Source organism: Rhinopithecus roxellana, chromosome 15 (genome assembly GCF_007565055.1).
Source record: "Rhinopithecus roxellana isolate Shanxi Qingling chromosome 15, ASM756505v1, whole genome shotgun sequence".
Lineage (NCBI taxonomy): Eukaryota > Metazoa > Chordata > Mammalia > Primates > Cercopithecidae > Rhinopithecus > Rhinopithecus roxellana.
This window is the reverse complement of record NC_044563.1, coordinates 45308588-45336378: the sequence shown is the minus strand read 5'-3', so window position 1 is coordinate 45336378 and position 27791 is coordinate 45308588. Positions and strand designations below refer to the sequence as shown.

Here is a 27791-nt window from a genome sequence, read left to right as displayed (position 1 = left end):
TTTATATGTCTTAACATGAAGACAGTTATTTATTTAATCCTCATTGTTGTCATCCTCATTTTACAGATTGGGAAAATAAGGTATGGTTTGCTGAACTGTACAAGATCATATAAGAGCCAGGATGTGAATCCAGGGAATCAAGCTCTAGGACCTGTGTGCTTAAGCACTAACCTATGTTCCATTGAGTTGGCTGGAAGGAAGAGAACATTAAACGGTATGCATATGATGATTCTAATTGTAATGTATCACACACATAGAATCCAGAAGGAACTTACAAAATACTAATGGTTGCAGGGTGGGGGTATGAGTGAATTTTCTATATTCTCTGTTTCCAGTTTTCCAGGTGGCTTATTTTTTGCTAGCTCTGGGGTGGGCCTTCTCCTAGATTTATACTTGGCTCAGTGGCTGAGATGGGGGTACAGCAAACAGTTGGTGGCCAATAAGTGCACATTCATCATTGTGGACATCAGAAGGTGGGACTCTATGCAGGATCATACTTGTCAGAAGATGGGGTGCAGGCACCCCTGTCTTCACACAGCTGTGACCTAGAGGGAGTGTTGAACTGTTGGCAGTGTCACAGGGACAGGGCTGAGGATAGTAGGACTTCCTAACATCCTTCCCATGGTCCCCAAAGTATGCATTGTGCACCCTCTGAGGGCCTAGAAAGTGACAGGCACCATGCAGGGCACTGTGGAAGACGGAGATGAATCAGACATGATCCCCACCATCAGGGAACTCCCAGTTTATGAAAATTTGGGCACAAAACAGTAGAACACAGTAGGTAGAGATCACTGGAAATTGTTACATTCATTTATTTTTTGAGCATCAGTTATGAACCAGGCTCAGGTACTGAGGATACCATAGCAACAAAATAGACCAAGCTCATTTCTGTTTGTAAGGAAAGAAATTACTAAATGATTGCAAGTGTGATGGCTATTATAAAACAGTTGTTCATTTCATACTTTTTGTTAGTTTATGTACAGAAAAGTAAGTTATCAGTATCAACTTACCTCTGCAGTGCCTCCCCGTGTACTCCATGTACCAGTAGCATTATTCATTGTTGCCTAAACATACCATGCATGTTTATGCTTATGTATATTTCCCTGCTATTCTCCCTATCTAGAAGACCCTTTTGCAGTTCATTATTCCTTAAGACTCAGCCCAAATGATCAGCAAGACATTCCTTGCTACCCCAGGCATCCTTACCCACCCCTCCTTTTCCCATATCTACTTTTTCATCTAACCTGAATGTAACCTGAATGAAGCTGGGCTGTATCATGGTCAGGCTCAGCACTGTACTGCATTCACAAGAAACACCAAGCTGACATCCAAGAAAGTATCAACAAGCAATTTAAATAAGTATTTAAATCACTTAAAGAGAGGGCGAGGAGAAATGAATTGTATGACCCTCTCCTGAAATCTCCAAATCCCCTTTGTCCTTAATTTTCTCCAAAGTCCATTTATTATGTGGAACTCCCCATTTTCTCTGCCTCCCTGCAAATAACTCCATACTTCTTACTCTCTGCCCATAAAACCCTCTTTCATTTCAGTTCTACGGAGTCAGAATTTGTATTCAAAAAGATCTCCAGATGATTTGTATGCCATTCAAGTTTGAGATGCACTGAACTAGATGGCCTCTCTAGGTGAGGTACTAGTTTCCTGCCATTGGCTAGAGGGAGTTTTCCGCTCTTCGGAGTCTCTTTCAGGACAGCCTTTTGCCTCCCTGAAAGGAGGGGTTGCGCAAAGCATTTGCCACCAGATGGCGCCAAAGGTATTCCATCAGAGATGATCTCGCAGACACTACACTCTGGATGGGTCTTTTTGGATGTCAACTGTCTTCTGGGGTTATTTGCAGGTTGAATAACTGGGCTTACTCACAGAAATTCAGTGCTGGATGGGGATTGGAGATAATGGCATTTAACAGCTGTACAAATGAGGAAACTGACAGAGAAAGGTGGCTTGGCCCTGTCAGTCACCCAAAGCAAGGAAACCTGGGGGTTTCCTTCCCAGGTTTGCTTCCATCCCTTCACGATCTCTGCTGCTCGGACAGCCCATCCTGACTATAGTTGAAGGCCGCAGGAGAGGTGTTATGGGGTTTCTCTGGGGAAGGACGGAGCAGGGTGTTAGCAGAGGCAGAGGGAAGTGAACTTAGGCAGTAGATGTCAACATTCAGCTGTACCTCTGGAAGGGGAGGGGAACTCAAAACAATGGGAAATCTGATGGGAAACAGTCACACATTACAATAAAAGGATGCAAGGTCAGCTGCCATTTATTGATCACTCTTACTGTGGCCTTGGCTCTGTGCTGTGTGCTTACCAGCACAGCATTGGCTCAATTAATCTTCCCAACAACTCCATGAAGTAGGGACTACTGTGCTCCTATTTTTTGCCCTTAAAAGTGGAGAGTGAGGCTCAAAGGAAATAGAACTAATCAGGACAGAACTTCTGAATCCTATCACCACCAAGTCTTCAGACCCACTGCCTCCATGTCCACGTACTTGCCTTTCCCCCTGTTACCATCGATGCTTCCCTGCTCCTAGCTAAAGCACTGCTTGTCTACTGGATCCCATCATTCTTGCCTACTTTTCCTGTTATTCCCACTCCTATTTCCTGCATATTCAATTTTGCCCTCTCTACTGTATCATTCTCATCAGCATACAAATACACTGTAAAACTTCCATCTTGAAAAAGCCCTCCCTTGGCCCTATGTGTCCCACCCTATTTCTCACTCTCCTTTATAGCCAAACTCTTCTAAAGAACTGAATATATTAACTGCATCTAGTTCCTTCCTCCTTGGTCCCCATGAAACCCAGTCCAATCAAATGACTGACTCACCTCTTGTCAGGGTCCCCAAGTACCTCCAGGTGACCAAATGCAGTAATCAATTCTCAGCCTTCTTTCTTGACCTCTTAGCAGCATTTGGTACTGTTGCCCATTCTTTCCTTTGGGAAACTATTTCTGCACTTGGCTTCTGGAACCCCACACTCATTGGGTACCTCACTGGCTACTTCTCCCTGCTCTCCTCCCTGGGATCCTGCTCTGAGGCCATCCTCTGAGGTAGCAAGCTGTTCTAACTACAGGCTAGAACTCAAGAGGAAAAACAGTGGTTCTTAAGCTCCAAATTACAAAGTTTGGCAAATAAAGTTATCTGCATTTTTGGGGTGCTCTTGGGCTATGCACTAGGGATTTAAAACTGAAGAGGAAGCTACTTAGCTGTTTCAAGGTAAGCACTCTAAGAAGCCCATGGGTCCAGGGATATGCTGGAACATGGCTTGTGCCCATAAATGCCATGGGCAGCTGAAAGTGTGACTGGTTGTTCCTATTCATGATGAAAGAAAAAGTTTTCTTTTCAGAGGCAGCTTTCCATAATTACATTTCCTGCCAACTGAGTACTTGAGGTTGTAGGTTCAGGAAATAGCACAAAGGGACATGCTGAAAATGTAGTTTCTGCTTTTAATAATCAGATTTGACAAAGTTAAAGGAGTTTCTATGCTGAACAACAGATTATTGGAGGAAAGAATTTACTCTTTATCAGATAAAGGAAGACTTCTGACCCAGGCAGCAAGAAGGATAGAGTTAGGCTCTGTCAGGGTCTGGCCATGGTGGCTTTGGAGGTCTGGATTCCTATTGGGACAGAACAACCTCTGCTATGAGGCCACACCTGCTTCCACGATCCATAAGAATTACATTTCTACGGTAGCTACTGCCATTCATTTATTCATTAGTATGTGCTGAGTGTTTGTTCTGGGCCTTCTCTGGACTAGGCTTTGAATAAATAAAGACAAATAAAAGTCTTGTTCTCAAATAAAACTCTCAAGGAGTTGCCAGCACAAGTGTTCCAAAAATTCAGGTTCCCCTTTATTGGACACCAAGCAAAGGCCTTCTAGACTACTTCACTGCAATTTCTGTGTCATAACGGAATTTTCTGGAGCTCCTGGACTCTCTAGAGGGCAGTTCCCTGGCCCATGGAGAAGGTAGGGTTAGGCGTATTTTGCCACAATTTGGAAGGAACCCGAGGGAATAATGATCATCTTCTTGACTTCTCTGAAGTTTCAACTGTTGCAGCAACTAACAGGGGAGGTCTCGGAGGAGCCAGATACACGAGATCCACATGAACTTCAGGACTAGGGACAGCCCTGGAAGTGAAGAACAGCCTCAGAACACAGGACTTAGTGAAAAGGAAGGCTTTGGGAACAGGGGAGAGAAAAGGTTAAAGAGACCAGGAGAAGTTTCACTGCAGGGGGAGAGATCAAGGAAAGGCCTAGAACTGCTACTCAGTGTGTGTAGTGGTGGTGGTGGGTGACAGAGAGGGCAGTTGACCCCCGACAGCTGGAAATAATCCCTGGCATCTCGTAAACAAGACAAATGAGCTGCACGAAGTCTTCAGAGATGAGCCATTCCTGCCTGTCTGCCTCTTCCTTATTGTGGCATCTGAAGCCTATGCAAAGTTCCCCACACCTTCCCTCTCCAACAAGGTCATCATCTTCCAGGGATGTATTTTGCATTTCTTGGCTGAGAGCCCCACTCCTCTCCCTGGGGAACTTTGAAGCATTCTGTAAAGTGGGTGACCACCATCCAGTGTCACTCCCAGATCCTGGGGAAGAGTAGGATCATTTAGAGTCTGTGGCTTGGCCCTGGATGCATTATCCTGGGGAAAGTGAAATGAGCCTTTATGGACAAACAGAAAGTAGTGAAGAACAGAAAGAGAATTCTAGGCAGAGGGACCAGCACATTCAAAATCATGGAGTTGGCGGAAAACTCACAGAAGAGTGACTAATACAATGGGCTGGAATAATAGGGTATATGGGGGAAGGGGGAGAAAAGTGAGGTGGGGTCCTGCCTCTCTTCTCCCCAGAATTCCCCAGTCCTGTGCTCACATGTGGCCCTCTCCTCACCTCCACCAAATTCTCTGCCTTAAGTCTCCTCTTTCCTTCTTCCCTCCCATATCTATGTGTCAGGAGCCTACTAGGCGTCAGAGATTTTAGTAATAGGTACCATGAACTGAGCACTGCTACGTGCCTGTCCCTACCTATACATCACTGCAATGCTTACAACAATTCAGTGCCATAAATGGGTGCTGGAAATACTTATCAAGGAATTGGCATATACTACAACCAACCATAACAGATGCTGGCCTTATAAAAGCACCCTGACCATTCTGGTGGTACTAGCTGATGAGCAGTTGTGGCTGTTAAAACTGTTAAGTCCATTTTACAGATAAGGAAAGGAAGGTTCTGAGAATTTCAGCCACTTGGCCAAAGCCACAAAACAGGAAAATGGGGATTCAGATCTAGGCCTGTCTTGGTGCAATGCCTGATTGTTAAGCACTGGGCTCACAGGGGTGCTAACAGCCTGACATAACACACAGGAACCTTGATGTGCTGTCTGGCCTGGAGATTTAGCAGGATTGGTGGGCAAGGCAGGTCCAGTGAAGGCTGGCCAGGTGGAGGATGCTGCAGAGCTGATGAGCCAGTGGGGCGTTCCTGGCTCCAGCCACAATGTGTGGTCAGCTTGCACGTGGAGGTCAGAGACCCACGGAAACTGGGCCAGCAGCACCCTGAACCTGGCCCCTTGTGTGGCTCTTCTTCCTTCCCCTGTCCCCAGTGTGACCATTCCCACTTCCTTTCCCCTTCTAGGTCTTTCTTTCCTCCCTAAGAGCAGAGATGCTTCTCTGGTCTCAGCTGAAACAACAAAAGTCACCTGAGCCTCCGCCTTTTCCAAAATTCCTGAGAGGCTGCCAGCAACAGGTCAGTGCGTTGGCAGCTCTGATCACGAAGGACCAGCCTGGGCCTGGGCTGAGGCTTTATGTGGGTCTAAGCTGGGGTGGGAGGCAAAGATGATCAGAAGCCCTGGCGATCTCTCTTTCCTTCAAGTGCTGGAGCTCCAGAGGCCCAGCCCTGTGGGGTCAGTGATTCTGAGCACATGGTACAGTGGGACTGGTTGGGAGACAGTCAAATAATGTGCCCTGGGCTCCTGATCTGTACCAGGCATGGCCCTGCCCTCTGGGAGATCAGTAGACTGGAGCTTTCGAGGATTTAATTCTATCTATCCACTGAGGATGTAATGCTAGGCTGGTGTTCAGAGTAGGTAACATGACCCCAGTCTCATTTTCATGTGGGTCGCTCGGTTCCAGCCCCCTCCATGTGTGGTTCCCAAGAAGATTCTGAGAATCTGTCTCCAGCTCCCACGTGCGGTGTGATTTGGTTTCTGTTTATGACTGTGATTCTGCATTGCTTCCTCCTCCCTCCCACACTCCTTCTCACCCCTTCACTCCCAACCTTCTGTGGTTCTGTGCATGGAGGTGCTCCTCTCCCATTATGAGCATGGCTTGTAGTCTTAAGTGGCATTGCTCCTTACTTTGTATATGGAGATAAAGGGGGACAATTCTAGCATGGGCTGTATCTTCCCATGCTATTGGCTCATTAGTCCTGGAATTCCTTCCTAGTCTTCTCATTGTCCATTTAACAATGAGAACACACATCACAGGCTTCTGGCCTGGACCCATCCCTAACCAGCTCGGGACCGTGGGCCTCATCTTCAGGTCTGCATTCTGTAGGAGTTAGAGGAAGGAATGGAAATGATGGGGAGGACAGGATGAGAGCAGCAGGATGCCAGGGAGCAGCAACACCCGCACTGTTCCAGCAGGGTCTGGAATTTCATCCTTAATGAGAAGACACCCTCCACCACCTCACATGTTCAGGAGCAACAGGCAGCCTGATGCTATGGAGAGAGTGGAGAATTCCAAGTCAGACATAATGGGGTTCCAGTTCCAGCTTTGAGTCTGTCTGGCTGTGTGGCCGTGAGCAACCTTTAACCCCCAGGCTTCAGTTTCCTCATTAGTGTCATGGGACAGCTGTGTTTGTCCCCCAGTGAGGGAGGGGGAGATGTTGCCAGGCACTTGTAAGATAGTGAGGATGAAAAGCACTTTCAACCTAAAGTTCTGTGTGCATGCAAAATGTTATTTGGTACAGTTTGGGTCCCCTGGAGGCAGATTCTGAGATACACTGGAGTGTTCAGGATGTTTTTAGGAATTGCCCTTGTGGGAAGGAAGGGAAGGAAGCAGAATGGATTGAGGGGAAGTTGAGCTGTGATGCAGGCCCCAAAGCCTCAGCCAACTCCATGGGGAGCTTGAGTTGTCCTGCACTGGGCTAAAATAGTTAAGCCTTTATATTCTCTATCACTGGTGAGGCCAGCTCCTGGTGGGGTGGCGAGGTGGCTCTCTCTCTCTGAGGCTCTGCAGATTGTACTGACAGCCTGCTGTCAGATGGGCAACAAGTCTTTCCTTGAAGGAGGATCTGGGTGGTGCATGCCCATGCCCACCTCTTTATGGTTGTTAATGATACGGTCACACCTAAACATCAGGCTGAGCTGATCAAAGGCTGGTTCTTATAGGGCTCTTGCCATTCCAGCACTATTTGCCAGCTGTCCCCATGAGTTCTAGATTGATGGCTTTAGTCTTGAATTTCTGAGAAAGGAATGGTAAATCCTGCTTCTCTGTGCTCTGGGACCCAGAAAACTATCCCACTTGGTTTTGCCTGGGAGCAAAATTGACTGTAGAGGCAAGATGCAAAAACCAATGAATGTAAACAGATGGATTGATTTAATTAAAAACAAACAGCTCCATGTGTCTGCATGTGGGGTTACACATGTGAATATGTATGAGCACGTGTAGAGGTGCATTTATGTGTGAGCACAGTCAGTCCTTGAACAACATGGGGTTGAGCTGCATGAGTCCACTTATATGCAGATTTTTTTAATACATATATTTTTTAAAATTTTGGAGGTTTGTAACAATTTAAAAAAACTCACAGATGAACTATGTAGCCTAGAAATATAAAAAAAAATTAAGAAGTATGTCATGTACACATAAAATAGGGGTAGATACTAGTCTATTTATGTGTTAATCCACTATTTTTATGTTATTAGTAAGGCTTCTGGTCAACAGTAGGCTCTTAGTAGCTAAGTTTCTGGAGAGGCAAAAGTTATGTGTATTTTTGACTGTGTGGAGTGTTGGCACCTGTAACCATCACCTTGTTCAAGGGTCAGCTGTACATGAATGATGACCTGGACAACAGAGAGGCTGTAGGGGCAGGTGTCCAGTGTAGACACACCCACATGAACAGGTGGGTATGCTTATGAGGATGTCAGTTTGTGTGTGTAGACATCATTCGTATATTCTTTAAACATTTATTAGGTGTCTATCATGTAGCAAGCGCAGCGCTGGGAGTTGGGGAACAAGAATGGATAAGGCAATTGTTCCTGCCTCCAGAAGCTTATTATCTTCTGGGAAGGCAGACAATGCGTTACAGGCTTTTGGGGTACAATGAGGTAAGAGAACTGACAGAGGGGAACACCTGAGGGACACCCAAATGAGACTGATGGGCCTTCCCTGGGCAGGAGACCCTGGAGCTGAGTCTTTAAGGGTGAGTAGGAGTTACTCAGGTAAAGATAATGGGAAAGGGCGAGCAGGGCTTTCAAACACAGAAAGAAATGGCAGGTAAGGAGGTAAGAAGAGTAAAATAAAAGGAAGGGCAGAGAGCAGAGGAGGGATCCCGAAGTCTTATATTTTCATTGAAGGGGTGCGAACTTTCTCATGAAGAGAGGGTGGCATGGTGACTGATACTTTCATCTCCGAGGCACATTCTGGCAGCAGTGCAGGGGCGGATGGGGGCTGGGGGGCTGCGGGGCCTGGCTGTGTTCCTGTGCCTGTGTTTAGGAGGATGTATACACATGTGGCTGTCTGTGTGTCTATACAGCTGGAGGCTGTGCACCAGGTGTGCCGCCTGCATGGACTTGTTTTCCACTTCTACCCTCTGGCCTTGGCAGCCCGGTGGGCTCAGGGGACCGGCTGTCCATCTGCTGATTCATGGGTGAATTCATGCTGGGGAGCCGGTCAGGGTCTAGCAGGCAGGTGCTTCCTCAGGGCCAGAGGCACACTCCCACCTGCTGGTCTGACACTGAGGTGAGTGAGGGCAGTGAGAAAATGCTTCCCTCTACCAGCGCATCTTCCTGGACTGCACAGTCCCGTCTGTGCTGTGTCCTGGCTTGTGTGGGTGAGGCTGGCCTAGCTCAGCCAATGCCTGTCCCAGGTCTATGCAACAGGGTAAAGGAGAGACAGAATGGAGACAGGCTGGCAGGGGGTGCCACGTCCCAGCTGTCTCCTTTTGGGTCTCCCCTCTCTCTGGATACCCACTCGTCAGGCACTGAAGTCATATATTTTAAACTCAATTTTCTAATAGTGTGTTCTAACTGTACTATCTTGCCTTTTGAAAATTTATGACAAAAACAAAAAATCATCTATCACATTTCTTATACTTTGTAATATGGACCATAATGGGGAAAAAAAGGCAACTTGGTTTGTAATATAAGACCTGGGAATTGCATGGTGAATGGTTATAGACTGCAATTTAGAGTCTGAATGCCTGGGCTCAAATCTCAACTCTATGCTTAATGGCTATAAAAGTTACTTACTCTTTTTCTGTTTCAGTGTCTTCATTCATAAGACAGAGATGCTAATGTCTCATCTGTTTAAAAGTGTAGAGTGCTTAGAACAGAGCCCGATATGCAATAAGCATTCAGCAATTAATCTTAGCTATTATTACCTGAGTTTGAGTTCTCTGAGATCTATCCCTGACTCACTTAAAGAAAAGTTGTGACCTCTTCAGGCCTCTGGATGAGTCATCTGTAAAATGAGAAGTTGGCCAACCTTTAACAATACAGGGCCAATACCTGTCTCTTGCCAACTTATTCTTTCCACCTGACATGGATCTTTGTTTTAAAAAGATTGCTTCGCAAACTTCATTTGTTAAAAAATCATCAAGGTTTCTCTTGGACTTTACAAAATGCTAGCAACAGCTCACAATGCTCCTTCCTGTGCACTCCTAGATCAAGTGAGATGAATCCCTTTCCACTCCAGCTTCGGACACTGGTAACTCCACAGTAAGAAGCAAGCACCTTCAGATATTTCTGGGTCACAGAATAGATGACCAAAGGGAACTTGAACTAGAAGCTGCTTCATGTTGACTTTGGAAAGCTCTGGGTTTCTGGTGTCAGTGTCTCTCTCAGGGTCATTATGAGCAACAAACACTTCAGTCAAAACCAGAGAAGGAATTGTCCTGACTTCCGGACTGAGACACGCCTTATATTTGGAAAGCCTAAAAGCAAGTTATTATGGCTGAGGAAGGCCATTTTTATGGTGATTGATGCTTGTCTGATGAGTTTTATGGGTTAGTACTTTCTATAGTATTAGCTTTGTAAATTTTCACCATGCTCTTTCAAGGCAATTGTTATCCTCTCTATTGACTAGATGATGAAACTGTGGTCAGAGAATTGACTGGTTCATGTTTAACTTGCTAGTAAATTACAGTATTGTTTAGAGTTTCTTACATACATTAAATTACATAATTCTTACCTACCTCTGAAGTAGTAATGATCTTCATTTTGTAAAAAAGGAAACTGAATTCAAAGAATTAAGAATTAGCCAAGTAGGTGTTGAATCTAAGTTGAATGTTCTTTCTTCAACAGCTGCTGGCAGCAAACCAGCTATGAGGTGACAGCCCTTCCCCACCCCTTTGGCATCCCAGTGAGGTTTGAGAATATGTTAGTCCCCTGTAGCTTCATCACATGGGGTGGAAACCTACCTTGGATATCATCATTGAACATGCAGTACTTGTTGCGGTATTTGTTGAGCAGGCGGAAGGCATTGGCATTGGCAAAGTCTTCAAATTGGATGAGGCAATTTATTCCAAACCTGTGTGGAGGGAGAGGAAGAAACCCATGATTGCCTCCCTGAGGCAGATCTCTGACATATCCCAGCTTGCACTGTGGGGTGGGGAGGAGCAGGCCAGGGGGTGGGAAGTGGCATGGCTCCTTCATCTGTGTTTTTGCTACTGGACTCTTGGGCTTGGAGCTCTGCCTGCCCTATCATGGATGAGCATGGTGAAGGGAGATAGTAGGACCCTGGGTTTGGTGGCCAGCCAAGCCAGCATCACTGTAGCTAAGCTGTGCGGGTGGCTCCCATGGCTTCCATGGCCAGCCCTGGGAGTGACAAGAGGGCCAAGGAGGGGCCTGCCCTCTCTGTAGCCTGTGGCCACCTGAGATCCCAGAAGAAAGCTCACTCCACATCCAAGTGCATGCAGACAGACCAGCTTCCCCACCACAAGTAGGTGGGGAGCCCCTGCATCCTCCAAATATCTCTCTTGCTGAATCCTGACACCTGGAGTTCCTCCACTAGAGACTCCTCTGGCACCAGGCATTGTTCTCTGGTAAGATGAAAAGATGGTTAGGAAAGGCTACTACAATAAGACACTGTTATCTACTAACATCTTGGTGAAGTTGTTCTCCAACTTGCAGGTGTAGAAGACTCAGTGACTGACCTTGTTTAAAAAGCAGGTCACCAGGCCCATCTCACAGAGTCTCACTCGGTGAGTGTGGGATGGGGTCAGGAACCTGCATTTTGAACAAACACCCCAGAGGGTTCTGATTCTGAGAGCCCAGAGAACCCTGAGAAACAATGCCTTGTGGGTGAAGACAATGGCCATTAAGATGCTTGATATGCCTTATTTAAAATCCATGCTAGCATTGCCTCCTAGATTTCATGGCCTTCCCTTAAAAATGACTGAGTTCGTTCGAGTTTTGTAACCTATTTTTCCTTTTAACATTGCCTGAAAGGAAGCTGAGAGTGAAGTTTTTGCTCATTTGCAACAGGCCACCTCAGCCTGGGCTTCTGCACACAGATTTCCCCTTTACTCCATTCTTGCTCTTTGATCCTGGTGTTTGATAGTTTTGTTTGTGTTTCTTAGCCTTTCTGGAAGCAAGTGTAGTATGGATTATTAAAAACTACTTAATACATGGATAAAAATAGGCTTCATCTTATGGGTCAATTTGTGACTGAGTAATAGCATCTGAGGTCATGTCATCGAGAAAAAAATGTCGTGATTGATCTATAAGATGTGTCAGGGCATGTAACAGGTAGAAGTGGCCTGCCCTTCCAACTGAGTGTGACCTACAGGCTTGGAACCAGCTTGGGACCAGCTGTGGAAAGATTTATTACCTTGTTAGAGAGGGTGGGCTTCCTGTGCTCTCGGGGTATCTTTCTGTTGAGGTTGGTGGCAATGAAGGAGTGAGGAGCACTGAAATGACCCAGAAAACATTTTTTCCAACCTTATAATTTTGTGCATGACTTACGCTGTCCAGCAGAAATACCAGTGGGTGGGCAAATATTTGTTCCTGCCATGGTCCTTCCAGAACCTTAGCTAGTCAAGGCTGTTGGTGGAAGGACTGGGAGATCGAGTCACATTACAGGGGCAGAAACACAGGGGCAGTGACTTGCCACAGCCCAGTGCTTAGAGTGCTGGGCGTGGGTTAGAAGGCCATAGGCCAGATCTGGCTCTCCACATTCAACTGAGTTACCTGCACATGTCACTTCACCTCTCTATTCTACCTCAGTTTCCCATCCGTCAATGAGCACAACAATATCTGCCTGGCCAATATCTGTGAACTGTTGTGAGGGTTAAAAGCTGAGGGTAAGGTTTTCCTCCAACTTTACTGAGGCATAATTAACAAATACAAATTGCATATATTTAAGGTATACAATGTGATGATTTGCTATATGTGTATGGTGTGAAATGATAACCACAACCATGCTAATTACCGTATCCATCACCTCACATAGTTACTATTTTGTGTGTGGTAAGAAAACTCAAGATCTACTTTCTTAGCAAATTTCGACTATACAATACAGTATTACTAACTGAAGCCTGAGGGTAATTTTTAGACCGCAAAATGCTAAACACAAATGCCATTCTGGCCACAATTCTTATTCACAGTCATAGAACAAATGCTAATGGAGGTCGGGTGGGGGGCTCACTGTGTCTCCCCACCCATCATCCAGCCCTCTTTTCCTTATACTATGAATAGAAATGATAAATAAAACCTCCCATGCACAAATATAATGCCATGCTCACCAAGCCAAAATTTATTGTGAATTTCAAGTATTTGGACTGGGTGGGGAGGAACAGAATGTCTTTGGTTGCTGGTGACATTTTGCTATATATAATTTCTGCAAGATTCCCAGTGTTGCCCCACAACTGGCCTGGAGCTAAAACACTGAAAAGGTCAGACAACAAAACAATGTGATGAACGTTTTGTCTCTCTCTCTCTCTCTCTCTCTCTCTCTCTCTCTCTCTCTCACACACACACACACACACACACACACCCCTTTAAGCAACAACACCATTCACTTACTGAGGTAAAAATAAGGCAGTAATTATAAATAAATACCTTTGTTCAGTGCATGATTATTATTTATATTTAATTCAGTTTTAGATAAGAAACCCGACCTCCCTTCCATGGAGCAATTTGATGGAATATAGAATAAAACCTCATTAATTGAGGTCACTGTCATCCTAACTTGGAATTGCATAAAAGACCATGTGAATCACCCATCCAATAACCTGGACTCAGAGTTCCTAGAACTCACTGGATTTAAGGACCCCCAGAACTCCTCTCTGTCTTAGGTACCCATCCCCTGGCTGCTTCCTGAACCTTTTATCACCAGGAACTACTCCTACTCTAGGATTTCACACTGTCCCATCTCAGTCTCTGACCACAACCTTTCCTTTTATGTCCTTCCCTTCCACTGCGCCTGCTGTTTGTCTGCACCAAGACCTCTAGGCCCTTCACCATGTTATTCTAGTCCCTCAGACTCTCCATTATGGCTTTTCATGAAACCAGACCACTATCCAGTCTGAGCCAAAGGTGGTTACTTCATGGTGCTACTGTCTTAGCACCATCCATTCAACCATCATCCACCTATTCATCTATCATTATCCAACCATCCATTATCCATCCATCCATCCATCCATCCATCCATCCATCCATCCATCCATTAACCCATCTGTAAATTCATGCATCCAAAAACATTTATTGAGCACCTATGATGATCTGTACTATAGTTTAATGTTTTAGGAAGGGGTGGATCTATGAAGGAGTTGGTGGAAGCTTAGTGTTTGGAGTTTGTCTGCCAACTCTTTAAACTAATTAAAAACCAATTAAAAACAGAAAATTTCAAAGTGGAAATTTAAATGGCTTAGTGGGTAAAAAAACATTTCTCAATTCATCCCTGTATATCCAAATACAGGTAATGAGCTTTCACTGTAACACTAATCTAAATGTTAATTATCAGTTGCCTTACATATTCATTAAAATACTAACAACAATGATAAAAAAAATAGCTAGCTTTTATCAAGTGTTTATTACCTGCTGGGCACCACTTTACATACATTATCTTAATTTATCTTCACATCACTTTATGATGTAGGTGCTGTTTCCAGAGAAGGAATCTAGAGCTACAGATTGCAAGTTATTTGCCCACAGGCTATTTACTCTATTGCGCTTGGTAAGTGGTGGAGATGGAATTTAAATCTGGTTCTATCTGACTCAAGAACCAGCCTCAGTTTAATTTTAATAGCTTTACAAGTTCTTAAAAAAATAAAGCTAAATAGGTAATAAAGCTGGATTTCTTTCTCCACTGAGAAAGATCATGGGTGTGGTGAAGAAAACATTGACCAGGGGGACAGAGAAAACGCAGGAGTCTTGGCTGAGTCCCCTCTCTCTGTCTGGGTCTCAGTTTGCTAGTCTGAGAGCATTGGAGGAGTAGCACAACCTACTTAATATTTGGGACTGGAATTGAATACTAGAAGCTTCACTCAGATATTTCTACAAGTCCAGAGCAGGGAGGTCAGACATTTCTCTATGAGAACAACATGTGAGGAACATGTGGGGGGTCAGTGTCTTAGAGCCCTTTGTGCTTACACAAACCGGACCAGCTGAGTGACCTGGGTGAGGCAGCCACCCTCCAGGTCATACTGTGGAACAGAGGCAGGACCCCTCCCAAGAAGCCCGCTCTCAGCTCCCTACTCAGGGCTCTGGGCAGCTTCCCGATTCTAGCGCTGGCAGCAGCCTGCTGTCTGACCTTCTGTCCTGTGAGAAGCTGCCTCTTACCAGAGAGGGTCCTGCTCATCTGCCACCGTTTTGCAATTTTGAACTCTTCACCCTCCAACCCTGGCAGGGGCTGAGGAACGCTGATGCTTCTCCAGTGGAAAATTCCTGCAATGGAGAAAGAGGCACCTTCCCAAGCCACACAGATAGCTTCCCAGACTTCCCAACCCTGGGGGCTCAGCTGGGAAATGGCCTTGGAGTAGCCAGGGAAGGCATTCCAAAGCCAGGGCTCACTTAGAGACACAAGGCTAATGAGTGGATGTTTGATTATTTTTTTCCTCAGTACTCAGGCAAGGGGAAGCCAGCAAAGAGTGACCTGTGCCTGGGAGTCCTGGTGAGCTGTGTGTGACAGTGCAATGATACCCAGGCCACGACCAACAGTGCCAGCACTTGCCACCTGGGACACATCCTTCCATGGGTAGGAGGGTCCGAGGTGGCTGTTCTGACCTTCTCCCCGAAGTGTGAACCAAATGCAGAGTGAGGGATGTTGGTGGTACAGAACATTCCAGGGGCTGCAGACCTAGTTTCTCTTTTCCATAGGTCAGGACCTGCCATTTTTTTTAAACACCTGGGTCTGACATCTTTCAGGCCTGAACAAACATGAGGGACTGGGAAGAACAGGTGAACTTGCTCAACCTGCCTCTAAATAGAATGACTAAAAGCTACCTCTCGTATTTCCATGGGAGTCCATTCTGGTCCCCTCCCCGCAGAAAAAACGCACATGCAAGACTTCCACAGCAGAGTGTTCAGTGAGATTATCAGTTGTCACCCAATGGAAAACTATTTCTTCTTTTATTTCCTTCCAGGAACTAGATCTGACAGAATCATTAAAACTCTTGGTCTTTTTTTTTTTTTTTTTTCTATTTTACATATTCCATTAAACTCTAGTCCCTTGAGATGGTCTCAGAGAGGTTCTGTGGTTAAGTAAATTTGGAAAACTCTATGTGTTACACATAGCATATACAATGTATATTAAAAGCTCTGAGAAATCTTCCAGTAAGAAACCTGTTTAACCCAACATGTTCAACACTTATTTGACCAGAGACCTTACCCTATTGCATCCCACCCTCACCACCAATGGTGGAACACACTTTGGGAGACATGGCTCTGCAGGAAGAACTTTGTACAGGTGGGGCTGGGTGGATTCAGGGCAAGGCCATCTCTCCCCAGGATTACTGCCATTGCTGCTTCTGTCCAGATCCCTGCAGTGACTGATCTCATCTCCTTCAAGTTTATTTCCCCTCCCCCAATCCATCTTCCACATATTTCTAAACACAAGTTTATGTCGGCTACTTATTTTCTGAAAATCCTAAGAGGGCTTCCACTGCCTGTGGGGTTATATCCTAATTCCTTAGGTGGTGTTTGCTTTGGCCCCAGCTCTATTGCTGAACACCTACTCAGGTCTGCTGACACTCTAGGCATATTGGCACATTTTGATGCTTCTTAACCTCCGTGGGCCCTTGCACGGTCCCCTGTCTTTGCTCAAGTTGCTGGTTCTTTCCATCTAGAAGGCCTCTTTTTGTCCAGGTCAACCCCTACTTAAACTGTAAGGCTCAGAACTGTTTTTTTTTTTTTTTTTTTTTTTTGAGAAAGAGTCTTGCTCTGTCACCAGGCTAGAGTGCAGTGGTTCAATCTTGGCTCACTGCAACCTGCACATCCTGGGTTCAAGCAATTCTCCTGCCTCAGTCTCCTGAGTAGCTGGGACTACAGGTGCGCACCACCATGCCCAGCTAATTTTTGTAGTTTTAGTAGAGATAGGATTTCACCATGTTGGCCAGGATGGTCTTGATTTCTCGATCTCATGATCCACCCGCCTTGGCCTCCCAAAGTGCTGGGATTACAGATGTAGGCCCAGATCTTAAACCGTAACCTCTTCTAAGAAGGCTTCCTTGACCCATCTCTTTCTCCACCCTTAAAATAGTGCTAATTCTTCTCTTCTCTGGGCTCCCATGATATTCTGGACACATCTGTAACAATATATGTCACATTGTATTACAACTATTTATTGACATTTCTGTTTCAATTAAAGAAATGTATTGGGCAAGTTATCTTCTTTGTGCCAGAAACTATACTAAGTATGATATAATAAAAATTCAATTCAACAAACTTTTTTTTTTATTATTACACTTTAAGTTCTAGGGTACATGTGCACAACGTACAGGTTTGTTACATATGTATACATGTGCCATATTGGTGTGCTGCACCCATTAATTCGTCATTTACATTAGGTATATCTCCTAATGCTATCCCTCCCCACTACCCCCTCCCCACAATAGGACCCAGTGTGTGATGCTCCCCTTCCTGTGTCCAAGTGATCTCATTGTTCAGTTCCCACCTATGAGTGAGAACATGCGGTATTTGGTTTTCTGTTCTTGCAACAGTTTGCTGAGAATGATGCTTTCCAGCTGTATCCATGTCCTTACAAAGGACACGAACCCATCCTTTTTAATGGCTGCATAGTATTCCATGGTATATATGTGCCACGTTTTCTTAATCTAGTCTGTCACTGATGGACATTTGGGTTGATTCCAGTCTTTGCTATTGTGAATAGTGCCATCATAAACATACATGTGCATGTGTCTTTATAGCAGCAGGACTTATAGTCCTTTGGGTATATCCCCAGTAGTGGGATGGCTGGGTCAAATGGTATTTCTAGTTCTAGATCCTTGAGGAATCGCCACACTGTTTTCCACAATGGTTGAATAGTTTACAGTCCCACCAACAGTGCAAAAGTGTTCCTATTTCTCCACATCCTCTCCAGCACCTGTTGTTTCCTGATTTTTTAATGATTACCATTCTAACCGGTGTGAGATGGTATCTCATTGTGGTTTTGATTTGCATTTCTCTGATGGTGAGTGATGATGAGCATTTTTTCAAGTGTCTGTTGGCTGTATGAATGTCTTCTTTTGAGAAGTGTCTGTTCATATCCTTTGCTCACTGTTTTTTTTGATGGGGTTTTTTTTTCTTATAAATTTGAATGAGTTCTTTATAGGTTCCGGATATTAGCCCTTTGTCAGATGAGTAGATTGCAAAAATTTTCTCCCATTCTGTAGGTTGCCTGTTCACTCTGATGGTAGTTTCTTTTGCTGTGCAGAAGCTCTTTAGTTTAATTAGATCCCATTTGTCAATTTTGGCTTTTGTTGCCATTGCTTTTGGTGTTTTAGACATGAAGTCCTTGCCCATGCCTATGTCCTGAATGGTTTTACCTAGGTTTTCTTCTAGGGTTTTTATGGTTTTAGTTCTAACATTTAAGTCTCTAATCCATCTTGAATTAATTTTCGTATAAGGAGTGAGGAAAGGATCCAGTTTCAGCTTTCTACTTATGGCTAGCCAATTTTCCCAGCACCATTTATTATATAGGGAATCCTTTCCCCTTTTCTTGTTTCTGTCAGGTTTGTCAAAGATCAGATGGCTGTAGATGTGTGGTATTATTTCTGAGGGCTCTGTTCTGTTCTATTGGTCTATATCTCTGTTTTGGTACCAGTACCATGCTGTTTTGGTTACTGTAGCTTTGTAGTATAGTTTGAAGTCAGGTAGCGTGATGCCTCCAGCTTTGTTCTTTTGGCTTAGGATTGTCTTGGCAATGTGGGGTCTTTTTTGGTTCTATATGAACTTTAAAGCAGTTTTTTTCCAATTCTGCGAAGAAAGTCATTGGTAGCTTAATGGGGATGGCATTGAATCTATAAATAACCTTGGGCAGTATGGCCATTTTCACAATATTGTTTCTTCCTATCCATGAGCATGGAATGTTCTTCCATTTGTTTCTGTCCTCTTTTATTTCACTGAGCAGTGGTTTGTAGTTCTCCTTGAAGAGGTCCTTCACATCCCTTGTAAGTTGGATTCCTAGGTATTTTATTCTCTTTGAAGCTATTGTGAATGGGAGTTCATTCATGATTTGGCTCTCTGTTTGTCTGTTACTGGTGTATAAGAATGCTTGTGATTTTTGCACATTGATTTTGTATCCTGAGACCTTGCTGAACTTGCTTATCAGCTTAAGGAGATTTTGGGCTGAGACAATGGGGTTTTCTAAATATACAATCATGTCATCTGCAAACAGGGACAATTTGACTTCTTTTCTTAACTGAATACCCTTTATTTCTTTCTCTTGCCTGATTGCCCTAGCCAGAACTTCCAACACTATGTTGAATAGGAGTGGTGAGAGAGGGCATCCCTGTCTTGTGCCAGTTTTCAAAGGGAATGCTTCCAGTTTTTGCCCATTCAGTATGATATTGGCTGTGAGTTTGTCATAAATAGCTCTTATTATTTGGAGATACGTTCCATCAATACCGAATTTATTGAGAGTTTTTAGCATGAAGGGCTGTTGAATTTTGTCAAAGGCCTTTTCTGCATCTATTGAGATAATCATGTGGTTTTTGTCTTTGGTTCTGTTTATATGCTGGATTACATTTACTGATTTGCGTATGTTGAACCAGCCTTGCATCCCAGGGATGAAGCCCACTTGATCATGGTGGATAAGCTTTTTGATGTGCTGCTGGATTCAGTTTGCCAGTATTTTATTGAGGGTTTTTGCGTCGATGTTCATCAGGGATATTGGTCTAAAATTCTCTTTTTTTGTTGTATCTCTGTCAGGCTTTGGTATCAGGGTGATGTTGGCTTCGTAAAATGAGTTAGGGAGGATTCCCTCTTTTTCTATTGATTGGAATAGTTTCAGAAGGAATGGTACCAACTCCTCCTTGTACCTCTGGTAGAATTCGGCTGTGAATCCGTCTGATCCTGGACTTTTTTTGGTTGGTAGGCTATTAATTATTGCCTCAATTTCAGAGCCTGCTATTGGTCTATTCAGGGATTCAACTTCTTCCTGGTTTAGTGTTGGGAGAGTGTAAGTGTCCAGGAAATTATCCATTTCTTCTAGGTCTTCTAGTTTATTTGCATAGAGGTGTTTATAGTATTCTCTGATGGTAGTTTGTATTTCTGTGGGGTCGGTGGTGATATCCCCTTTATCATTTTTTATTGCGTCTATTTGATTTTTCTCTTTTCTTCTTTATTAGTCTTGCTAGTGGTTTATCGATTTTGTTGATCTTTTCAAAAAACCAGCTCCTGGATTCATTGATTTTTTTGAAGGGTTTTTTGTGTCTCTATCTCCTTCAGTTCTGCTCTGATCTTAGTTATTTCTTGCCTTCTGCTAGCTTTTGAATGCGTTTGCTCTTGCTTCTCTAGTTCTTTTAATTGTGATGTTAGGGTGTCAAGTTTAGATATTTCTTGCTTTCTCTTGTGGGCATTTAGTGCTATAAATTTCCCTGTACACGCTGCTTTAAATGCGTCCCAGAGATTCTGGTATGTTGTATCTTTGTTCTCATTGGTTTCAAAGAACATCTTTATTTCTGCCTTCATTTTGTTATGTACCCAGTAGTCATTCAGGAGCAGGTTGTTCAGTTTCCATGTAGTTGAGTGGTTTTGAGCGAGTTTCTTCTTCCTGAGTTCTAGTTTGATTGCACTGTGGCCTGAGAGACAGTTTGTTATAATTTCTGTTCTTTTACATTTGCTGAGGAGTGTTTTGCTTCCAACTAAGTGGTCAATTTTGGAATAAGTGTGATGTGGTGCTGAGAAGAATGTATATTCTGTTGATTTGGGGTGGAGAGTTCTGTAGATGTCTATTAGGTCCACTTGGTGCAGAGATGAGTTCAATTCCTGGATATCCTTTTTAACTTTCTGTCTTGTTGATCTGTCTAATGTTGACAGTGGAGTGTTAAAGTCTCCCATTATTATTGTATGGGAGTCTAAGTCTCTTTGTAAGTCTCTAAGGACTTGCTTTATGAATCTGGGTGCTCCTGTATTGGGTGCATATATATTTAGGATAGTTAGCTCTTCCTGATGAATTGATCCCTTTACCATTATGTAATGGCCTTCTTTGTCTCTTTTGATCTTTGATGGTTTAAAGTCTGTTTTATCAGAGACTAGGATTGCAACCCCTGCTTTTTTTTTGTTTTCCATTTGCTTGGTAGATCTTCCTCCATCCCTTTATTTTGAGTCTGTGTATGTCTCTGCATGTAAGATGGGTCTCCTGAATACAGCCAACTGATGGATCTTGACTTTTTATCCAGTTTGTCAGTCTGTGTCTTTTAATTGGACCATTTAGTCCATTTACATTTAAGGTTAATATTGTTATGTGTGAATTTGAACCAATCATTATGATATTAGCTGGATTTGCTCGCTAGTTGATGGAGTTTCTTCCTAGCATCGATGGACTTTACACTTTGGCATGTTTTTGCAATGGCTGGTACCTGTTGTTCCTTTCCATGTTTAGTGCTTCCTTCAGGATCTCTTGTAGGGCAGGCCTGGTGGTGACAAAATCTCTAAGCATTTGCTTGTCTGTAAAGGATTTTATTTCTTTTTCACTTATGAAACTTAATTTGGCTGGATATGAAATTCTGGGTTGAAAATTCTTTTCTTTAAGAATGTTGAATATTGGCCTCCACTCTCTTCTGGCTTGTAGAGTTTCTGCCGAGAGATCTGCTGTTAGTCTGATGGGCTTCCTTTTGTGTATAACCCGACCTTTCTCTCTGGCTGCCCTTAACGTTTTTTCCTTCATTTCAACTTTGGTGAATCTGACAATTACGTGTCTTGGAGTTGCTCTTCTCGAAGAGTATCTTTGTGGCGTTCTCTGTATTTCCTGAATTTGGATGTTGGTCTGCCTTACTAGGTTGGAGAAGTTCTCCTGGATGATATCTTGCAGAGTGTTTTCCAACTTGGTTCCATTTTCCCCGTCACTTTCAGGCACACCAATCAGACGTAGATTTGGTCTTTTCACATAATCCCATACTTCTTGGAGGCTTTGTTCATTTCCTTTTACTCTTTTTTCTCCACACTTCTCTTCTCGCTTCATTTCATTCATTTGATCTTCAGTCGCTGATACTCTTTCTTCCAGTTGAACGAGTCGGTTACTGAAGCTTGTGCATTTGTCGCATATTTCTCGTGTTATGTTTTCATCTCTATCAGTTCTTTTAAGGTCTTCTCTGCATTGATTATTCTAGTTATCCATTCATCCATTCTTTGTTCAAGGTTGTTAGTTTCTTTGCGCTGGTTACATAGTTCCTCCTTTAGCTCTGAGAAGTTTGATCAACTGAAGCCTTCTTCTCTCCACTCGTCAAAGTCATTCTCCGTCCAGCTTTGTTCTGTTGCTGGCAATGAGCTGCATTCCTTTGGAGGGGGAGATTTGCTCTGATTTTTTGAATTTCCAGCTTTTCTGCACTGCTTTTTCCCCATCTTTATGGTTTTATCTGCCTTTGGTCTTTGATGATGGTGATGTACTGATGGGGTTTTGGTGTGCGTGGCCTTTCTGTTTGTTAGCTTTCCTTCTAACAGTCAGGACCCTCAGCTGTAGGTCTGTTGGAGTTTGCTTGAGGTCCACTCCAGACTCTGTTTGCCTGGGTATCAGCAGCGGAGGCTGCAGAAGATAGAATATTGCTGCACAGTGAGTGTTGCTGTCTGATTCTTGCTCTGGAAGCTTCGTCTCAGGGGTGTACCCCACCATGTGAGGTGTGAGTTGTCGGTCTGCACCTAGTGGGGGATGTCTCCCAGTTAGGCTACTCAGGGGTCAGGGACCCACTTGAGCAGGCAGTCTGTCTGTTCTCAGATCTCAACCTCCATGCTGGGAGATCCACTGCTCTCTTCAAAGCTGTCAGACAGGGGCATTTACCTCTGCTGAGGTTTCTGCTGCTTTTCGTTTAGCTATGCCCTGTCCCCAGAGGAGGAGTCTACAGAGGCAGGCCGTCCTCTTTGAGCTGTGGTGGGCTGCACCCAATTCGAGCTTCCCGGTGGCTTTGTTTACCCACTTAAGCCTCAGCAATGGCGGGCGCCCCTCCCCCAGCCTCGCTGCTGCCTTGCAGTTAGATCTCAGACTGCTGTGCTAGCAATGAGGGAGGCTCCGTGGGCGTGGGACCCTCTGGGCCAGGTGTGGGATATAATCTCCTTGTGTGCCGTTTGCTAAGACCCTTGGTAAAGTGCAGTATTAGGGTGGAAGTTACCCAATTTTCCAGGTGTTGTGTGTCTCAGTTTCCCTTGGCTAGAAAAAGGGATTCCCTTCCCCTTTGCACTTCCCAGGTGAGGCGATGCCTTGCCCTGCTTCAGCTCTCGCTGGTCGGGCTGCACCAGCTGACCGGCACTGATTGTCCAGCACTCCCCAGTGAGATGAACCTGGTACCTCAGTTGAAAATGCAGAAATCACCCGTCTTCTGTGTCACTCACGCTGGGAGCTGGAGGCTGGAGCTGTTCGTATTCAGCCATCTTGGACACGCCCTCAACAAACATTTTATGCTTGATGTGGTGCCACATGCCAGTCATCCCAGCTACTCAAGAGGCTAAGGTGGAAAGACCATTTGAGCCCAGAATTTCAAGGCCAGCCTGGGTAACATAGTGAGACCCATCTCTTAGAAAAACAAAGCAAAACAAAACAAACATTTCAAAGTGTCCACTATGAACAAGGGACTGTACTACTCTCTAAAACCTTGCAGATTTCACAGTTGAATGGGGACACAAGAAAACAAAAAAGCAGTTGCAATACTCTGTGGCAGCAGTAATAATAAAGATATGTGCCAGGTACATGGGAATCCTCAAAGAGGGCAGGCAACTCTGCAGTGGGGAGAGGCAGTGAGGGCTTCACAGGGCAGGAGATTAGGAGGTGGGGCTTGAAGGAAGAGCAGAGATTCCCAGACAGACTGTGGATGGGTGGGGATGGAAGGAGGGAGAAGGGCATCTCAAGGAGAGGGAACAGCATATGCAAGAGGACTGACTATGGTGCCTTCCTGGGGGTACAGGAAAATACAGAGTCGGATCTTGCCATAGGAGGCTGAAGATGGGGAGAGATGAGCCTTGGTGGAATCCAGGAGCCACCCCTTTCCATGCCCATGTAAAGAGCCTAAGCAATCTGGAGGGCAAGGGGGACTGACTGAGGGCTTTAGGCAGGAAGGTGGCCTGTGTTTTAGGGAGTTCATTCTGGCAGCAGAGTGGATGATGGGATGGACAACTGGGAGGACAGACTGGAGACAAGGAGGCATGGAACTGCAGTGAGAGATTGTGAAGTCCTGGTATTAATATAAGGGAATGTGGACACGTAGGCAGAGAAGCATCTGGGTAAAAGATGTTAAGGAATTGAAAAGAGTAGCCTGGAGGAAAGGCAGAGTGTGGCAGAGCATAGAGAGCTTTCAGATCAAACAGGTGTGTCTCCATCACTTACTAAATGCATGACCTCAGGAAAGGTACTTGATACAAATTGCAGTCTTCACTGATAATAGTGGGCTAACAATACGTCTCTTGCAGTCCTGTTGTGCAACTTAAATGAGATAATATATATAAAAATCCTGCACACTATAGGCACTGAATCCACAGAGGCAATGATTATTAAGGACAGGATTTAATAATAGGCCAGATGTGGAGATGAATGAGAAGGAGGAGCCCAGGAAGGGCGGAGGATAGAGGATAGAGTCCTTTACTCATCAAGGTTGGGGATAGGGAAAGAAAGGCAAACTTACTCGATAAGGCGGGGTTGGCACATGAAGAGTCCCAGGTTCTGTGGAATGTCCTAATGAACATGTTTGTGAAGCACTGGGCTATACATGAGGTCAGAAGAGGGGAATAGGCAGCTCAGGGCACTGTGAGCAGTTGAAGCCATGGCATTGGATGAGGGTTCTCAGGCAGCGCCTGTGCATGGAGCAGGGAGCAGGGCAAGGACACAACCCCAGGACACCCTGCATCCACGGAGGAGAGAGAGGCAGTGGAATAAAGTCCAGCCATGGAGAGCGAGCAGGTTGGGCCTACACAGAAGCTGCTACCAGAGCCACACAATGGGCTGTGGTCAGGAGCATCAAATACTGCCAAGATGTCAAGTGAAACAGGGACCACAAAGTGTCCATTGGAGTCATTGTTTAGAGGATCATTGGTGACCTTCACAGACCACTTTTGATGGAGTGGAAGGGAGGAAACCATCTGGCATGGGGTTAAACTGAAAATGGAAGGGGAGGACATGTCAGTCATCACAAATTTCAAGAAGCTTGACTGTGAAGTAGGTAGGGTGACAGCCATTGAGGGAAGTGGGACTGAAGGGTGAATTTATTTTGGGGATGGGAGGTGTACATATGATATTTAGGAGTCAGGATGGAGGGGAGATGAGAGATGACAGGGCTGGCAAGATCCTGAGGAGCTGGGAGGAGGTGGGGGCTAGAGCGCAGTTAGAATGGGAAGAAGACACAGTCAGATATCATAGGACAGATAAGAGGCCATCACTGCACAGCTCTGCCACAGACTTTCATGAGGAGTGACTTATTCTACTGGGGGTGGGAATGAGAAGAGGGGGTCAGGGTTTGGGGAGGGATTCACAAGGATGACAGGGAATCTATTCCATGCGTGAAAAAACTGGATACCGTGGATTGGAGAAAGAGGGAATACAGAGCCTGAGAAGGGCAAGTGGAATTGGGCATAATGATTATCCTCAATCATAGGAACAACCGTCTGTGGACAAGGACTTAAGCAGATTGATTTTGTATGGCTTTGAGGCAAAAGCAGAGCCAATGGGTGGAAGTCAGAAGGACACAGATTCCAGTGCCATATAAGGCAGAGATTTCAAACACTGGTTGGAAAGAGATTGCTGGTCACTGGAGGTGAGTCCATGGTCACCGGAGCTCCACTTGGCACGGAAGTCGTGGAAGGGATTTCAGCCCACGATGTGAGGGTGGACCGCCGAGGAGGCCCTTCCCTTCCCACTCCCCAGACTGGGAGATTCCCTGGTGTGCTGGGGTCTGGCAGCCAGACTGGCGGGCTCCTGTGACTGGGATTCTGGCCTAAGGGGGAAATCTCTCATTGACTCGCAACATAGTCACAGGAAGCAGTAACTTCTAAGGAAAAGTCCCAGGATAATGTGGCCATTCCTCAGTCACGGCTCTGACGGCAAGTCCTGGCCAGACAGAAAACACTCAGGAACAGCTTGGCTTTCCTCCTGATTTTCCCTGTTTGTCTGAGTTCCGGGGCAAGTACACCAAATGGCGCCAGAAATCTCAGTGCTGGGGAGGGGATGGTGGCTGACCTGCTGACCTCTCAACCTCCCAAAGGTCAGTGGCAGCACAGAGGTTTTCCTCTAGGGCATGGCAACTCACTCCTCAACCTCCTGCTTATAAAGCCCATACATTTTTCTTGGCCACCAACCCACTGGCTGGCTTGGGGGCTTCAGCATTTATGTCAGCCCATATTTGTCCTTAGATTGTGCATATCAGGTTGGCATGAGGCCACGGGTGTCCTCCATGAAGGTTCTTTGATTAATGAGGCCTGCTCTGAGTGTTCTGTTCAGTTGCTAGCGCTTTCCTGGGAATAAAGTCATGACTTTTAAAGTCCAAGTAAATGTCTCAGATCTTTTGACCACCTTATGCCCTTTATCAGCCTTGATCAACACTGCAGGCAGGGCCATTGGCTGCATACACATTAAATCTATGCAAACCCAGCAGTAATTATTTGGGAATTTCCCTTGTAGTTTATAACTTCCTTGACAGCAAAGTCTATTTCTGACTTCCTGCCATGTTCAATAAATGAATGAATAAATGGATGGATGAATATATGAATAAATAGGAAAACAAATAACTGAATGTGGTCTTAAACTATTTTTCTGGTGACTTTATGTGTCCATGTTATAATCACAGGGAAAATTGAATTCTTCAGGACAAGTCTTTTCTTTGTTGATAGAGTTTGGATTTGTGTTGCCACCCAACTCTCATATTGAAATGTAATTCCCAACGTTGGAGTTGGGGCCTACGGGGAAGTGATTGGATCATGGGGGCAGAGTTCTCATGAATGGTTGAGCACCATCCCTCTGGGTACTGTCCTCATGATAGTGAGTTGTCATGAGATCTGGTTGTTTAAAAGTGCCTAATACCTCCCCACTCGCTCACCTGTTTCTGTTTTCACCATGTGATATACCTTCTCCCACTTTGCCTTCTGCCATTATTGTAAGCTTCCTGAGGCCTCCCTAGAAGCTGAGCAGATGTTGGCACCATGCTTCCTGTAAAGCCTGCAGAACCATGAGCCAATTACACCTCTTTTCTTTGTAAATTACCCAGTCTCAGGTATTTCTTTATAATAATGTGAGAAGGAACTAATACATTTGTATTGGCCACATTGTGGGGCACAGGGAAGGCACATGATAAATATAGTCTGAATGAAAATTTGGTGGAAATTTCACGAATTACGTGAAGGAGGGCACATAATTGGATAGGTTTTCCTTAATTTCCCACAGCTTTTCTCATCATCTGGCCTTGGGGAAATAATTTTCTCTTTGAGTCTCAGTTTCCTCATCTAAAAAGTGAGGAAACTGAACCAAATGAGTGGATTGTTTCTTGCTCAGATATTCCAAGAATGCGAGATTCAATTCCTAGGCTGAATCCAGTGGGAAAATGAGAATGCTAAGATACAGATTCAACCACAGAAAGCATTCCTAATTTTTAGTATATATATAAAGAAAACTGAGCAGTGACCCTCTATGCTGAGAGGGACTCAGAATGTGAACACCCCTGTGAAACATTGCAGTCAGGGCTTAGAGCTAACAGCTTTTCACAATCTTTTAAAATTAAAATAACATCCTCAAACTTCCTTTGTAGTCTGGATGCTATATGCCTAGGGGTTTTTCTTTGCCTACCTTGTGTTAAAACCAACAGGAGACGCTTGGAGCTACAGAGTCTCAGCTAAGCTTTTGGCAGGACACTTGGTTCTAACATCCTGTCTTGTACAGACTTCCACACTTGACCTTGCCTGCTGTGGACATATCTGCAGGCCTGAATGATGAGATGGAAACAA

General features: G+C 44.7%; 1 protein-coding gene across 2 annotated transcripts in view; it reads right to left on the bottom strand.

The window, feature by feature from the left end:
- Positions 1–27791, bottom strand: part of ME3 (malic enzyme 3) — a 217448-nt gene that overhangs the window by 12564 nt on the left and 177093 nt on the right. For both annotated transcript variants that reach the window (XM_010356026.1, XM_010356027.2), the window contains exon 8: positions 10640–10749. In XM_010356026.1, coding sequence (XP_010354328.1) covers positions 10640–10749 — 110 coding nt within the window. The remainder of the gene's footprint in view (positions 1–10639; positions 10750–27791) is intronic.